Genomic DNA, 16,723 nt, shown 5'->3' with positions numbered 1-16,723 from the left:
TGGCAAATAGTCTACTCTTCTCTAAATACAATGTTTCCATTTATTACTTACTGTAGTATTTCATATGTGCATTGTCTTTTTGTTTTGTTTTTAGTTTTCTTCTCAGAGAGAGGCAATTAAACCAAAACTTGCTCACTAGTGGGGGTGGGGAATCTTATTATTGATTCTTTACTCCAATTTTGAATGATATTTTTTCTTCTAAACCTCTTTAAATAGGCCTTTTCCCTCTTCTAACTTAACTGATTTACTTTAACATTTAATTCAAACAAAGATTAACAAAATTTTAAATAAACACTTTTATGGTGATAAAGGCACACTGTGGTTGTAATTTATTGAATTTTGAGCTCCGAGTCGCTGTTAAACTAGGATTTCTGACTATGCTTTTATAGTTTCTTCTATCTGAATTCTTGAAACATCGTAAGACTCTATTTACTTCCCTCAAAGGAGAAGTCCTTTTGTTAAGATAATATTTTTTAAAATGAGTATCAGTCTTTTTAATCTCTTTTTCTTTTTTTTTTTTTTTTTGAGACAGAGTCTCGCTCTGCCGCCCAGGCTGGAGTGCAGTGGCGCGATCTCAGCTCACTGCAAGCTCCGCCTCCTGGGTTTACGCCATTCTCCTGCCTCAGCCTCCCGAGTAGCTGGGACTACAGGCGCCCGCCACCTCGCCCAGCTAGTTTTTTGTATTTTTTAGTAGAGACGGGGTTTCACCGTGTTAGCCAGGATGGTCTCGATCTCCTGACCTCGTGATCCGCCCGTCTCGGCCTCCCAAAGTGCTGGGATTACAGGCTTGAGCCACCGCGCCCGGCCTTTAATCTCATGTCTCTTAGACTTTATGAAATTACTCATGAAGCAAAAGGTGGATAGGAGACAGTAACTCAAAGAAGTCTTTTGGCCCTTGAGCTAAGACAGTGGATAAAATTTACACAAATTACGAGACCAGCAAAAGCACTCTTTTTTTTTTTTTGACACGGAGTCTCGCTCTGTCACCCAGGCTGGAGTGCAGTGGCCGGATCTCAGCTCACTGCAAGCTCCGCCTCCCGGGTTTACACCATTCTCCTGCCTCAGCCTCCCGAGTAGCTGGGACTACAGGTGCCCGCCACATCGCCTGGCTTGTTTTTTGTATTTTTTAGTAGAGACGGGGTTTCACTGTGTTAGCCAGGATGGTCTCGATCTCCTGACCTCGTGATCCGCCCGTCTCGGCCTCCAAAGTGCTGGGATTACAGGCTTGAGCCACCGCGCCCGGCCAAAAGCACTCTTAATTTTAAGGTTTGAGGATCTGATTATTAAATATCCATTGAAATAATCAGATTAAAGCAGTCAATATTCTTTAAGCATTTGACATTAACCAGAATCTACAAAATGATGAAAGTTTTAGTTCTAGTGACAGGAATTTAAATTGTCCTTCACAAAATTCCTATTGTTGTTAATGTTAAGTTATTGCAAAAGTAACACATGTTAATTCCAGGGAACTAGTATAATTCTAATAGTAGCTAGCTTTAGAGTTCATTATATTTTGCTATTTAGTGTAAACTTGTTAATCCTTATAACAATCATATGAGGCAAATACTGTTATTTTTCCTATTTCACAGATGAGGAAACCGAGCACAGAGAAATGGAGGGACTTTACTGAGGCCATACAGTATTTGAACTCAGGCAGTTTGGCCTTAGAGTCTGTGCCCTTAACCTCTATTCAGTATTGCTTCTCACTGAATGGTTAAGATTTGGGGATTATTAAGATAGACCTGGATTTAAATCATGGCTGCCACTTTATACTCTTGGGATAGGAGTATATTTCTTGACTTCTCTGAGCTTCAGTATTCTTGTTTATAAAACAAATGTTGTTTTAGGGATAAAATAAGATACATTAACTGCTTATCCCACTGTTCCCCATATGCTGTGCTTGTTCAATAGATGGTATCATTTAAAACAATGAGAAGCAAAATGAAAAAAAGGCACCAAAACAGAACAATAACCATTGCTAACATTTCGAATTATCCAGTCTTGTAAAATATGTTTCTTGATTTTATTAATATATTTTTTCTTATATTAGTATATTTTTCTTTCATGTATAACTTTTTCTTGTTTTTGTTTCACAAAATAAGGTGGGAAGACTTGGATTTGCCTCTATCACTTAGCAGTAAGGCAAGCCTTTTTCGGCTTTTATGCTAGCCAAAACTTTTTTTTCTCTGTTTAGAAGTGGGTAGATGGAGATAGAGGAGAACATGGAAGTACACACACTTTTTTTTTTTTTTAAACAAAAACAGGATTATATTTAAAATTTCTTATATAACATCTACAGATCAACAAAATCTAGGATGCTAGAAGTAGGGAGAACATGTGCTAGTATTACTTTTATTAAAATAACAAACTCCAGTTTCAGAATATTTAGAGCTGTTAACTGAAAATACTCTATTTGAATAAGCAATCTTAATGAATGTAGACTATTTCCTCTTGATGAGTGAGCTTGTAGAAGTGTGACCATATATTGCATTGTTAAATACATTCATTGGGTGTAGCATAACCTCCTGTCTTTCTATAACTTTTATCAACAAAGCATGGCTAATGCTTTTTTTTTTTTTTCTTTTAGATCTACACACAATGAGCTGGAAAAGAATCGGTGAGTCAGTGATGAGGTGCAGCTTTCACTTATGTTTAAAAGCAAACTCACCATTTTACCTGTGAAAATAATGTAATAGTGCATATGTAGTTGTAATTTTACTTTTCAGATGTACAGCCTATTGTGAGTCTGATACATATGTATTTTCTCCAAAAAATGACTTAAATAGTAAGCTTATAGCAGCTAGAAGACGTAAATACATTTTTAAAGCTTATTCGAATTTGAGTTTTAGGTGTAGCCTTTATTTCTGTCTCTGAAAACGAGTTAATTATTAAAAGCTCATGGTTTAAATGTGGTTTTGCTAAAGGGTAGTATTTCTAAAGAGTAGGTAATAAGCATTACAAATTGGAGGGTATTGAATTTTTCTTTCTTTGTAATTTGTTCATTCATTCATTCATTCAATTTATTCATGCATTCAACAACTATTTATCAAATATGAGCTGTATGTCAGTGCCAGACAGGCAGAATGCTTTATATAGGAAATATAAGAATATATAAGATAGTTTTTATCCTTTCCTTAAGGAATTCAGAACTTTGTAAAGGAAAGACAGGTAATTAAAGTACTATATAACGTGGCAAGTATGGTAATGGAGAAGCAGAAGGTACTGGACGTACTGAAAGATATTTTGGAAGGTCACCTGATTCCTTTTTGAAGGGAGTCTTGGAAAGTCTGCAGAGGATGGTGAGTGAGCAGTGTATACTGAGGAAGCTGCAAAAGGGTTCAGGATGACTATAAAAGATTGTAACATGAAGTAAAGCATGCCAGGTATTGAAAAGTCTTGTCTACCATGCCGAACGAAGAGTTTAGACTTCCTGAGATCCATAGGGAGCAGTTAAATAATTTTAAGGTGGTTATCATTTGATCAGCCTGTTTCTTGGAAATATCATTCGGCTATAGTTTGAAGAATTGGTTGGTTGGGAGAAGGGATACCAGAAGCATAAAGACGCTTTTTAAGGCTGTGCAGTAATTTAGGTAAGAGATGATGGTGGCCATTGAGATAGAAGTAGACAAAGTAAAGAGTATGGAATGGAGTCAATAGAAATTGGTGATTAGTTAGTTATGGATAGTTGAATCTTAGATGGTATTACTATTACTTGAGGAAAGAGAAGAAGAGGACAAGTTTGGAAGAGAACATAAGAATTGTAAGAGTAAAATACTTTCTTTTTGGTATAGCGATTAGGTTAATAGCAGCCAGGCATGGTGGCTCATGCTTGTAATTCCAACACTTTGGAAGGCCCAGGTGGGAGGATCACTTGAAGCAAAGAGTTCGAGACCAGCCTGGGCAGCAAAGTGAGACACCCTCCATCTCTACAAAAAAATAAAAATAAATTAGCTGGGTGTCGTGGCATGCAGTCCCAGCCACTCAGGAGGTTAAGGCAAGAGGATCACTTGATCCCAGGAGTTGAAGGCTGCAGTGAGCCATGATCATGCCATTGCACTGCAGCATGTGTGACAGAGTGAGACCCTGTCTTAAAAAAAAAAAGAGATTAATAACAAACTGAAATCATATGTACCAGCTGTTTTTGACAAATAAGATCTCATGACCTTCAACTTTCTGTCCTCTCTTTAACACAAAATAGATTGACTAGCCTAACTGCCTCATTGCAAGTAAGTTTAAATGTCAAATCCCCTTGAAAAGGCTTAGCATAGTCTTTTAGGCAGACTCAGTGGCTGTTACTACTTTGTTTGCACGATACTCTGTTCTTGTCTCCTATTGTAAGGCTGAATAGTTAGCATTGTAATTATTTGTTCGTATGTCTCTTTCTGCCAAATGACTATGCCCCAAATGCAAAGATTCTGTTTTGTTCAATTTTGTATCCTCAGTGCCTAGCATTTGAGGCATGTATAGGAGACAGTGGCTCTCATATTGAGTGAAGGATAAAACTGGAGCTCAAAGTTGAGTGGTCGAGTCAAAGACATTTTGGTAGTTAGTGGTAGAAACTCCTTCGTTTTAAAGAATCTCTTTTCTGCTTTTAATTTCTGATTTATTAAAGATCTGGATAGATAAAGGAAGGGCATATCTGGCTATGTTAAACATAACAAAAAAGACTGAGAAATGAAAGTTCTGAGGATCCTAAAAATAAAACCTTAAATTGAAGTTTACTCTAAATTAGATCATAGAGTATGTTTTGGGCCCATGGATTAAATATTGATAAACATGTGGCTTTTATAGTTACTTCATTTGGATGTGGTCCTTGGGAGACCCTCATTGGAAACCTGGTGAAAACCATTAACACTGGAGTAGAGACTCTTTTTAGTAACTATTTGGAATGGAGCTTTAAAAATCTTTGATTCAGTTTTGTTGAATGTATTTTGCAGATTCTTTCTGACTCATTGATAACCTTTTTAAAAACCCTCACAGAAGATGTGTGCATCACCCATAGTATTACTTTGGTATGCCATATAAGTTGTTTAATCTAGCATCTAGCTGTGGCACAGGTATAACACGTGTGGTTTTATTACCTGGGCTGTGTGTAATCTCCAATAAAAGTCATTTGTTCCTATTTTATTTACTTAGATATAAGACTTTTAGACTGGTTTCTTACCCTACCTTACTTCACTTAAGGCCTGATTTCCTTTTCTTCTTCTAATAGCTTTGGAAGTGCTAACAGATATTCTTTATTAGCCCAGAGGACTAATAGACATTGTTTATTTCTCAAATTATATCTTCCCCTCTCTCTTTACTCCTTTTCCTTTCGCTGTTCCCTGAGGCTTCATTGAAAGATGATATAGAATTAACTTTTCCAAGATATATTTGTTTTTAAAAGGGATTTTTATCAACAAAAATAAAACTCAAATTTAGAATAATAATCTGTACCCCGCTTCTGGAAAGTTACCAGTGGTGGTCTGGCAAAAAACAAAAATACTGGTAGATGTAGGATAGGGGAGGTGGTTTAGCAAGAAGGTGGCAGAGGAATATTTTTAAAATTTAAGCCTATGTTGTTTTTATGTTTTAAAGCCCCCATCCAGTTCTGTTTAACAGTCCTCTTTACCAAGGCATCATTTTTATTTGACATGTTAAAGAAAGAAAAGTTAATCTAGCTTTGGCATCCTTTAAAATAAATAGAATTTTGGCTTTACCTTTGATATGCCTTTGAGTGTGATGTTATATGAAGACAGTAACTCACTATCAAAAGATTAGTTTTGTCTTCATTTTGAAAGACATTCCTGAACTAATTCATATTTTTTAAAATTTGTTGCTTTATATAACATATTTGTGTCAGAAATTACTTTTTTCCTTTTTAGCTTGGTTCTGAAATCTTGGATATAAGCTTCTCTGCGTCACAGTTTTTTTTTTTTTTTTGAAACGGAGTCTTGCTCTGTCACCCAGGCTGGAGTGCAGTGGCGTGATCTCAGCTCACTGCAAGCTTCGCCTCCCGGGTTCACACCATTCTCCTGCCTCAGCCTCCCGAGCAGCTGGGACTACAGGTGCCCACCACCACACCCGGCTAATTTTTTTTCTATTTTTAGTAGAGACGGGGTTTCACTGTGTTAGCCAGGATGGTCTCCATCTCCTGAGCTGTGATCCACCCGCCTCGGCCTCCCAAAGTGCTGGGATTACAGACTTGAGCCACTGCGCCCGGCCTGAGTTAGTGTTTTTTTATTGGAGCAAATGCAGTGAGATTTGGAGTAGGTGATTTTAAATTGCTGATGAATGGCTAAGTAATTCCAGATAGCTATCTCAAACAAAGCCCTAAAATTGTTGAAGCCCTGGGATCTGGCCTAAAGGATATAATAGCCACCAGATGTTGAGGTTCATACTACCAGATCTCCAAGGGAAGTCTAGTGGTGGAGTTTGGGTTTTGACAGGCCCAGAGTAGTTGGTTGTGATCCACAATTACCCCAGGATTCCTATAGCCCATTAGGGAGCTCTAGGTAGTTTCAGGACTGATAGAGAAATTCAGATTTTCTTCTTGGATAGGTCTTGGGAGCTGTTTTCTGCCCAAATCCTTATTGGTTATACTGAGTCTGCTTTAGATGGTTCAGAGCATTTGTTACCTGTGTACCAACCTTGTCTGCCTAGGCCCACAACAGGTCATAATAGGCCTAGGAGATGGAGGGGAAGCAAGATACTTCAGATGTTCTGCATTCCTCAGGAACCTATGTGAATCATCTCATAGTAAACTTAATGAGACTTTGAGATTGAAGAATTAAGATATTACTTTGCCCATTGGCTTATCTTACAGGTTGGGTCCTTTGTCAGAGAAGACACAATTCAGTATCAGTACAGATTTTAGATTGCCTCATTGTTTTTTCATTTTTTTAATTCAAATTGCTGATGATGTTTTAGAAAGAATCAAAAACTTTGGCCAGGCATGGTGGCTCAGGCCTGTAATCCCAGCACTTTTGGGAGGCCAAGGGAGGTGGATTGCTTGAGGCCAGGAGTTTGAGACTAGCAGGGCCAACATGGTGAAACCCCGTCTCTACCAAAATTAAAAAAATTAGCCAGGCATGGTAGTGCATCCTTGTAATCTCAGCTTTTTGGGAGGCTGAGACACAAGAATTGCTTGAACCTGGGAGGTAGAGGGTGCAGTGAGCCAAGATCATGCCACTGCATTCCAGCCTGGGCAACAGAGCAAGACTTGTCTAAAAAAAAAATAAAATCAACAACTTTAACAGGACTCTGATGGTCAAGAACCTTAGTGCTAGAAGGGCCAAAAGAGAACACTGGACTAATAATGTCTTCCTAGGCAGAGGAGAAGTGACTAAATATTTGTTAAAATAAAATAAAATAAGAAAAGGATGTCTAGTGAGTGGTAATAGGTGTTCTCCATATAGGGACTTTCACATACCTCTGAGGGAAAAATGGAAATTAGCATTTATAGAGTTCTTACTGTGTTCCTCCACTGTGCAGGGCTGTTACATAATTCTGTAAGGTAGAAAGGCTGAAAGTTTGAGTCAAAGTGTCAAAACCTGGCCATTTTATCATCATAGCTACAATTTGAAACAAGATGGATATGAGCACAAAACAGTTCTAATCATGATCCTTTTTGATCATGAATATGAGAGTTATGGTTAATATCAATCTTTCTCTTCAGCAACAATTAATAAATACTATATGTGGCATCATGATAGATCAAATGAAGTATAAGATACCCTATTCTATTCTAAGGTTAAGGTCATTATAGTTTGGTATTTATATTTCATCTTTCAATATGATCTAGTTAAGTTACCAGTAAATGTCTAGAAGGGTACACTAATAGTGTTTTTCATACTGAAAATTGAAACTCACTAGTGGTCCATGTGATCATTTAGTGAATCATTTTGAAAAAGAAATTGAAGAAAACACCAAAGTACACTGCATGAAGTAAAGTTAAATATGGAATTGTGAAACTTGTGTATACTGGATTGTGATATAAAATACTGTGCGTCATAGTCAAAACCTACTACTGTGGTTAGTTAAGGAGAATGTATACTGAGCCATGAAGAAGAGAGATAATTTGAATATAAGAAAAGAATATGGAAAGGAGTCAGTGTGAGTAGAGCCGTGGAAGCAGGAATGTAGCATTGTAAGCTGTGTTCAGGAAGGAGTGAGTAGACCATATTGAGTTAAATAGCAGAGTCTTATCAGATTAGTAGTGGAAGATGAGGCTGAAAAGGTGGTTTGGAATTAGACTGTGGAATGTTACTGAATGCCAAGGAATTTGGATTTTATTTTATTGGCAGTGGTGAATTTTTTTTTTTTTTTTTTTTTTTTTTTTTTGAGACGGAGTCTCGCTCTGTCGCCCAGGCTGGAGTGCAGTGGCCGGATCTCAGCTCACTGCAAGCTCCGCCTCCCGGGTTCACGCCATTCTCCGGCCTCAGCCTCCCGAGTAGCTGGGACTACAGGCGCCCGCCACCTCGCCCGGCTAGTTTTTTGTATTTCTTAATAGAGACGGGGTTTCACCCTGTTAGCCAGGATGGTCTCGATCTCCTGACCTCGTGATCCGCCCGTCTCGGCCTCCCAAAGTGCTGGGATTACAGGCTTGAGCCACCGCGCCCGGCCAGCAGTGGTGAATTTTTGAGGCTTTTGAAGCAAAGAGATAGGCATGTACAAAGCATTAAAAAAAGTACAATCTAGCTCTGGAAGCAGGGAGACCAGTTTGGATGCTTTTTGAAGTAGTCCATATAGTAAAAAGATATGAGTCAGCACTCAGGTGATAGAATTGGGAACAGAAAGGAAGACAAAGGTCTAAGAAACACTGTAAATAAAAAATTATTTTCTGTTAATTGGTACTACTTATTTCTTCACATAGCTGCAAAAGTTATCTTCTCTCAGTGCCTACTGCAGCAAGGAAAAAAAAATGATCTTCTCAAAGAATATATCAAATTGAGTCATTTCTCTGTTTACAGTCGGCTTCTCACTACAATTAGATGAAGTCTGTGGCCTGCAAAGTGCACCACTCTATCCCTTATCTCCTGTAGACCTTCTGACATTGCTTCCTCTCTTTTCTTTAAACACAGCATGATCATTTCCATCTTAGGACTTTTACACTTGCTGTTCCTTCTGCTTGGAAAGCCCTGCTCTAGTTCTTCATCATTATTTAGTTCTCAACTCTCAGGTCATCTGATTAGAGAATAATAATCACCTCCTGGTCACACTCTATTGCATTAGTTTTTATGTCACCTTAACATGTATATCTGCCTGAGTTATTTATTCATTTATGTTGTCTGACTTCTTTCACTAAAATATAAGTTTCAGGAAGGCAGGACTTTGTCTTATTTACCCGAGGACATAGCAGTCATTTAGTAAAAATTCATTGAATAAAAAATTATATGTGATAGTAGATTTATAATCAACATGTTTTCACATTATAATGACTTCAGTGAAAAATGATGAAGATATATACTCTTGAGAGTTCAGTTGACCTAATAAAATAATTTTATAATAGGCAAGTAGAAAATTTAATGAATTCTTAAAATGTAAATATATGAGAAAACTTGGTAAGTGAGAACAGCTTAAAGGATTTTTACCATGCCAGAGTTTATCCTACTTTTTTAGAAGTGTATGGACTCATTTAGTCCTTTAGGATATCATACAGTACACTAAGATAAGGATAGGTAATTTTATAAAGGAGAACACTTTATCTGATGAAGTTTTTGATGTACTTGTGGGATCTTTATTCCTTTCTCATCCCATGACTTGAAAATGGTAAGCATTTTTACGAGGAAAAGATTTATTTATACTTGTAGACAAGAATCCTGTAAAAAATTTCAAATTTTTCGTGTTAGAATTTTTGATGGATTAGTTCTGTTTATTCCAATTATTTGGACATGATAATGAATATAATTTTTTTTTTATCTATACTGCCTATCATGTCCCCATTTTACATGGATGTTTTAACAGAGTGATGGTTTTGGTCTACCTTATCTTAGAACAAATGTAAAAGTAAATCTTTATGACTGAGGTTAGGCAGTGTTTTCTCTTGGTACATCATCAGACTAATTTAGGATTCCTTGGCAGGAAGAGCATATCTGAAATGGTTTTCACTGCCTATTTTTTGTGCTTTTAAGATACTTGTTTAAAAAGGACCTTTTTTTTTTTTTTTTTTTTTTTTTTTTTTTTACATGGTGTGCACATTCTAGAAAAAGAATGTTCACTTGTTAGTAGGAAAGAAATAACATTGGTTTGGCAGAACTTTCTTTAAAACTCTTACCTCAACTAATAGTACTTAAAGGGTATTTGCTTGCATTAAAGTCTAGTTGCAGGGTTAGAGAAGTCAAACCTTTATTGTAGGTTTGAAATTAACCTATAACTTCAGCTGGATTAGAAGTCTATGGTTTTAGATTGGGTACTGTAATTTTGGGAAGTTTAGTCAAAATCCCATTTTAGCCTTGGGTTTTACTAGGATGCAAAGGGTATTAGTATGTCTCAGTTTGAAAATACTTTAGAGTAACTTTCTCAACCTGATAAACAGTGTTAATGACAAACTCACAGCTTATGGCACTTGTAATGGTGAAAAACTGAATGCTTTCTCCCTAAGATCAGAAATAAGGATGTCAACTTTCATGACTTAATACTCAACATTGTACTGGAGGTTCTATCCAGGGCAGTTAGATAAGAAAAAAATAAATAAATAAAAGGCATCCAGATTGGAAAGAAAGAAGTAAAACCATTTATGTTTGCAGGTATCATAATCTTATGTACAGGTATACTTCGTTTATTGCACTTTGCAGATACTGCATTTGTTAGCAATTGAAGGTTTGTGGCAACCCTGTGTCAAGCAAGTCAGTTTCCAACAGCATATGTTCACTTCATGTTTCTATGTTGTATTTTGGTAATTCTTGCAATATTTTAAACTTTATTATAATTTTATGCGTTATGATGATCTGTGGATCTGTAATCTTTGATGTTACTATTGTAATTGTTTTAGGGTGTCACAAACCATGCCCATATAAGATGCAGACTTAATAAATGTTGTGTGTGTTCTAATGGCTTCACTGACCGGCTGTTGCCCCATCTCTCTCCCTCTTTTGGTGCCTCCCTATTCCCTGAGACACAGCTATATTGAAATTAGGCCAATTAATAACCCTACAGTGGCCACTAAGTGTTCAAGTGAAACGAAGAGTCACGTGTATTTCACTTTAAATTTAAAGCTAGAAATCGTTAAGCTTAGTGAGAAAGGTATGTCAAAAACCACGACAGACTGAAAGCTAGATCTCTTATGCCAAATAGCCAAGTTGTGAATGCAAAGGAAAAGTTCTTAAAGGGAATTAAAAGTGCTACTCTGGTGAACATCCAAATATGAAAGTGAAACAGCCTTATGGGTGATATGGAGAAACTTTTAGTAGTCTGGATAGAGACCAGCCAGAACATTCTCTTAAGCCAAAGCCTAATCCAGAGCAAGGCCCTAACTCTATTCAATTTTATGAAGGCTAAGAGGGGAGGAAGCTGCAGAAGAAAAGTTGGAAGCTAGCAGAGTTTGGTTCATGAGATTTAAGAAAAGAAGTCATCTCCATAACAAATGTACAAAGTGAAGCAGCAAGTGCTAAGGTGGAAGCTATAGCAAATTATTGAGAATATCTAGCTAGAATAATCAGTGAAGGTGGCAACAGGTTTTCAAAGTAGACGAAACCACCATCTATTGGAAGAAGATGTCATCCAGGACTTTCATAGCTACAGCAGAAGTCATAGAGAAGAGAAGTCAATGCCTGGCTTCAAAGTTTCAAAGACTGGGCTGACTGTCTTAATAGGGGCTGATGGGCTAATGCAGCTGGTGACTTGAAGTTGAAGCCAGTACTCATTTACCATTCTGAAAATTCTAGGCCCTTAAGAACGAGGCCAGATCTCCTCTGCCTGTGCTCTGTAAATGGAACAATAAAGCCTGAATGACAGTACATCGTTTATAGCATAGTTTACTGTTTGAAGCCTACTGTTGAGACCTACTGCTCAGAAATTTTTTTAAAAAAATTATTGCTCATTGACAATACACCTGGTTACCCAAGAGCTCTGATGGAGATGTACAAGGATATTAATGCTGTTTTCATGTATGCTAACACAGCATCCATTCTGCAGTCCATTGGACCAAGGTATGATTTCAACTTTCAAGTCTTTATTATTTCAGAAATACATTTCATAAGGCTGTATTTGCCATAGATAGTGAATCTTCTGATGGATTGGGCAAAGTAAGATGAAAATAATTACATGTACAATAGCATCCAAAAGAATAAAATACCTAGGAATAAATGTAACCAAGAAGATGAAAGCTTTGTACACTGAAAACTATTAATACAAAATACTTTCAAAATAAATTAAGGAAGACCTAAATAGATGAAAAGATATCCTGTGCTCATGGATTGGAAGACTTAATATTTTAAGATGGCTATACTCTCCAAATTGATCTACACATTCAGTGCAAGCCCTATGAAAGTTCCAGCTTCCTTTGTTTTTTTTGCAGAAATTGACAAGCTGGTCCTATAATTCATGTGAAAATATAAGGTACCCAGAATAACCAAAACAATCTTGAAACGAATAAAGTTGGAGAGCTTGCATTTCCTGATTTCAAATCTCACTATAAAACTACAGCAATCAAGGCAGTATGGAACTGACCAAAGAATAGACTTACTGATTAGTGGAATAGAGTTGAGCGTGTAGAAAGAATTTCTGACATTTATGGTCAACTAATTTTTAATAAGGATCACAAGACAATGTAATGTCTTTTCAACAAATAGAGCTGACACAACTGGATACCTACATACAAAATAATGAGGTTGGATCCCTACCTCATACCATACACAAAACTCAAAATGGGTCATAGACCTGAATTTAAGAGCTAATAAAATTCTTAGAATAAAACATAAGTGTAAATCTTTGTGGCCAGGCGCGGTGGCTCAAGCCTGTAATCCCAGCACTTTGGGAGGCTGAGACGGGCAGATCACGAGGTCAGGAGATCGAGACCATCCTGGCTAACACGGTTAAACCCTGTCTCTACTAAAAAATACACACACACAAAAAAACTAGCCGGACGAGGTGGCGGGCGCCTGTAATCCCAGCTACTCGGGAGGCTGAGGCAGGAGAATGGTGTAAACCCAGGAGGCGGAGCTTGCAGTGAGCTGAGATCCGGCCACTGCGCTCCAGCCTGGGCGACAGAGCGAGACTCCGTCTCAAAAAAAAAAAAAAAAAAAAAAAACGGTAAATCTTTGTGATGTTGCATTAGGCAACGGTTTCTTACATATGACACCAAAAACACAACCAACAACAACAAAAAGATACATTAGAATTTATCAAAGTGAGCCACGCGCGGTAGCTCGTGCCTGTAATCCCAGCACTTTGGGAAGCTAAGGCGGGCAGATCACCTGAGGTTGGGAGTTCTAGGCCAGCCTGACTAATATGGAGAAACCCCGTCGCTACTAAAAATGCAAAATTAGCCAGGCGTGGTGGCACATGCCTGTAATCCCAGCTACTCGGGAGGCTGAGGCAGGAGAATCACTTGAACCTGGGCAGCAGAGGTTGCAGTGAGCTGACATTGTGCCACTGCACTCCAACCTGGGGAAAGAGTGAGACTCCATCTCAAAAAAAAAAAAAAAGAAATGGCCAATATACATGTGAAATGCTTAGTATTAGTAGACATTAGGGAAATGTGAATCAAAACTATAAGATACCACTTCACAATTACTAAGAGTAACCCATCTAGGGTTGCTCACCAACTTTGTAGTCATCCATTCATCATACCAGTTACCACTGATCGGAGAAAGGTCTTGAAAAGTCCATTGAGTTTGCAGTTTGGCACTTAAAAAAACTGATAATCTCATCATCAGCTGATGGCACTGCACAGATGGCTCAACACTTTGCAATTACTTAAGACATGTAATTAACCACAGGTAAGTTTTCAATATATTATGTGGTGCCAGTATGTAATGTGGTATGAGTATTTAATAATGGAGAAAGATTAGGCTCAATTTAGCATATAAAAAGAATATACCTTTCTTTTAGCTGGAACTACCATCTTCCAGTAATTTACCAAAATAACAAACATAAAGGGAAAGAGGAGAGACTCCTGATATATGTTCTCTGGGTTTTTTAGAAAACATGGAATTGTTCCTTTGGCCACAGACATGCGATTCTGCAAGAAAGATGATATTGTAGACCTCAAAGGAATGGGTACTGTTGAGAAAAAAGTCCACAAATGTTACCGTGGCAAAACTGGAAGACTGCGAGCATGATATTAGCATTGTTGTACACAAACAAGTTCAGGGCAAGTTATTTATTTATTTATTTTTTGAGATGGAGTCTCGCTCTGTTGCCCTGGCTGGAATGCAGTGGTGCAATCTTGGCTCACTGCAACCTTTGCCTCCCAGGTGGTCCAAGTGATTCTCCTACCTCAGCCTCCCAAGTAGCTGGGATTACAGGCACCCACCGCCACACCTGGTAGTTTTTGTATTTTTAGTAGAGATGGGGTTTTGCCATGTAGGCCAAACTGGTCTCGAACTCCTGACCTGAAGTGATCCACCTGCCTTGGCCTCCCAAAGTGCTGAGATTACAGGCATGAGCCAGTGCGAAGGGCAAGATTCTTGCCAAGAGAATTAACGTGTATTGAGCATATTTTTTAAGCACTTTAAGAACTGAGGTAGCTTCCTGAAATGCATGAAGGAAAACAGAAAAAGAAGCCAAAGAGAAAGGTTTCTGGGTTCAGCTGAAGCACCAGACTGCTCCATCCAGAGAAGCGTACTTTATAAGAACCAGTGGAAAGATGCCTGAGCTGCTGGAACCTACTCCCTGTGAATTCATGGCATAATAGGTGTTTAAAAATCAAACAAGCAAACAAAAACCCTCTGGACTGGAAAAAAAATGGGGGGGTGGTATAGGTTTCAAGGATTTCTAAATAACAGTGAAATCTAACAAAATTAAGACCAGATATTGAAAGAATTTACTAGTTTTATAAATTTCATTTAAGATGTAATGGAATATAACTTGATTATATTTGTTATAACAACAAAATTAAAGGAGTATAGTTGTGGAGGAAAGGAGAAGCAACATTGTCCAGTGATCAGGAAGTAGTTACTGATCCAGTTTTCTGGATTTTATTTCTGGCAGATAAAAATGGTGGTTACTTCCCATTTTTATTTATTTATTTATTTTTGAGACGGAGTCTCGCTGTGTCTCCCAGGCTGGAGTGCAGTGGCGTGATCTCGGCTCACTGCAAGCTCCGCCTCCCGGGTTCACGCCATTCTCCCGCCTCAGCCTCTCAAGTAGCTGAGACTACAGGTGCCCGCCACCACGCCCGGCTAGTTTTTTGTTATTTTTAGTAGAGACGGGGTTTCACCATGTTAGCCAGGATAGTCTTGATCTCCTGACCTCGTGATCCACCCGCCTCGGCCTCCCAAAGTGCTGGGATTACAGGCTTGAGCCACTGCGCCCGGCCCCCATTTTTAACCTAAAGGTAGAAAACTGACACCCATACTTTTAATTATTGCAAAAGTCCTGAAGAAGATAATTATATTCTTTGCACTTTTTTAGACAGTAGGAGTCCAATTGCAGGGCTTAATTATAGAGGGTTACTGTAGAACACTTAAAAAGTGACTATGTCTTGGAAAGTAGGGATCCCTCATTTAATTGAATTTTCTTATGAAACTCCAAGTAGGGGACACTCATTTACTTGAATTTTCTTAGGAACCAGATAAATATGTAAATTAACATCAAACAGTATGAAGAATAGGATCATTTGTCAGACAGACATATAATTCATGTATTTCTTTTTGTATGCAAGTAAATGAATATTTTAACTGTAATTTCTGTAGGGATAGGAATACTGAAAACTGTAGACCAACTAAAAATAGTTGTCAGAGGGCAGAGATAGGCACCTGTTAGAGTTATAATTGAATGCTATATGAGATAAAGATGAAGTAATATGCAGCTTTTAGAGATAAAATAGAGGAAATGTAGCCAGGATAAAATTACACATCTAAAATGCAGTCTGTACAATGAAGTCATGGCAGTTGTGTCTAGATAGATTCACAGTTTCTATACTGATCTTTGTTAGAAATAGTTCATTAAGACTAAGTTTTCTTCTCCCTGACCTAGGTTACATATACAACAAGGTGACAGAGGCTCATTCAGAGACAAAGACTGAATTGTAGGAACCAAGTGTTCTTAGTATTTCAGCTATCCAATTATTAAAGTTTAAAGCAATTCTACAACTGATGTGTGGGAAGAAATAAGATCATGAGATCTTAAAAAATAATCAGAAGTATTATGACTTGAAATTCAGCTTCTAAAATTATGTATAGAAATAAATAAGTCAGACCTTGAATTATTGACATGGTATATTATAGCGAAGTTGAGGTAGCTTTTTGTGCAAGTGATTGCAGAGTGCCTAACTTAAGCTGTAACTTGTTTAAGAAAACAGTTCTTCTCAAACTATGAATTTGTAATTTAAAAAAAAACAGGAAGAGTTTAATTAATAGATTTTCTTGAGATATTTTAGATGATGCAATATAAATTTATTTTATATGCAGCTTTGAGGAATGTGTTTGATTCATAAACTGACTATACCTTTAGTACTGATGCTTGTAATAATTACACAGGAGAATCCTACTAGACTTTAAGGCAGTATGTTATTTTGCCAGATTCTTTTGCTGCATATTGTAAAGGAATTTGTCCATTGTAAATGCTGTGATAAATATTG

General features: G+C 37.5%; 1 protein-coding gene across 4 annotated transcripts in view; it reads left to right on the top strand.

Annotated features, from left to right (window-relative positions):
* Positions 1-16,723, top strand: part of MXI1 (MAX interactor 1, dimerization protein) — an 81,829-nt gene that overhangs the window by 35,915 nt on the left and 29,191 nt on the right. For all 4 annotated transcript variants that reach the window (XM_009215332.3, XM_017944536.2, XM_017944534.3 and 1 more), the window contains exon 3: positions 2,588-2,617. In XM_009215332.3, the coding sequence (XP_009213596.3) occupies positions 2,588-2,617 (30 nt within the window). The remainder of the gene's footprint in view (positions 1-2,587; positions 2,618-16,723) is intronic.

The sequence above is a fragment of the Papio anubis genome, chromosome 11 (genome assembly GCF_008728515.1).
Source record: "Papio anubis isolate 15944 chromosome 11, Panubis1.0, whole genome shotgun sequence".
Classification (NCBI taxonomy): Eukaryota; Metazoa; Chordata; class Mammalia; order Primates; family Cercopithecidae; genus Papio; species Papio anubis.
This window is presented reverse-complemented; position numbering and strand designations above follow the sequence as displayed.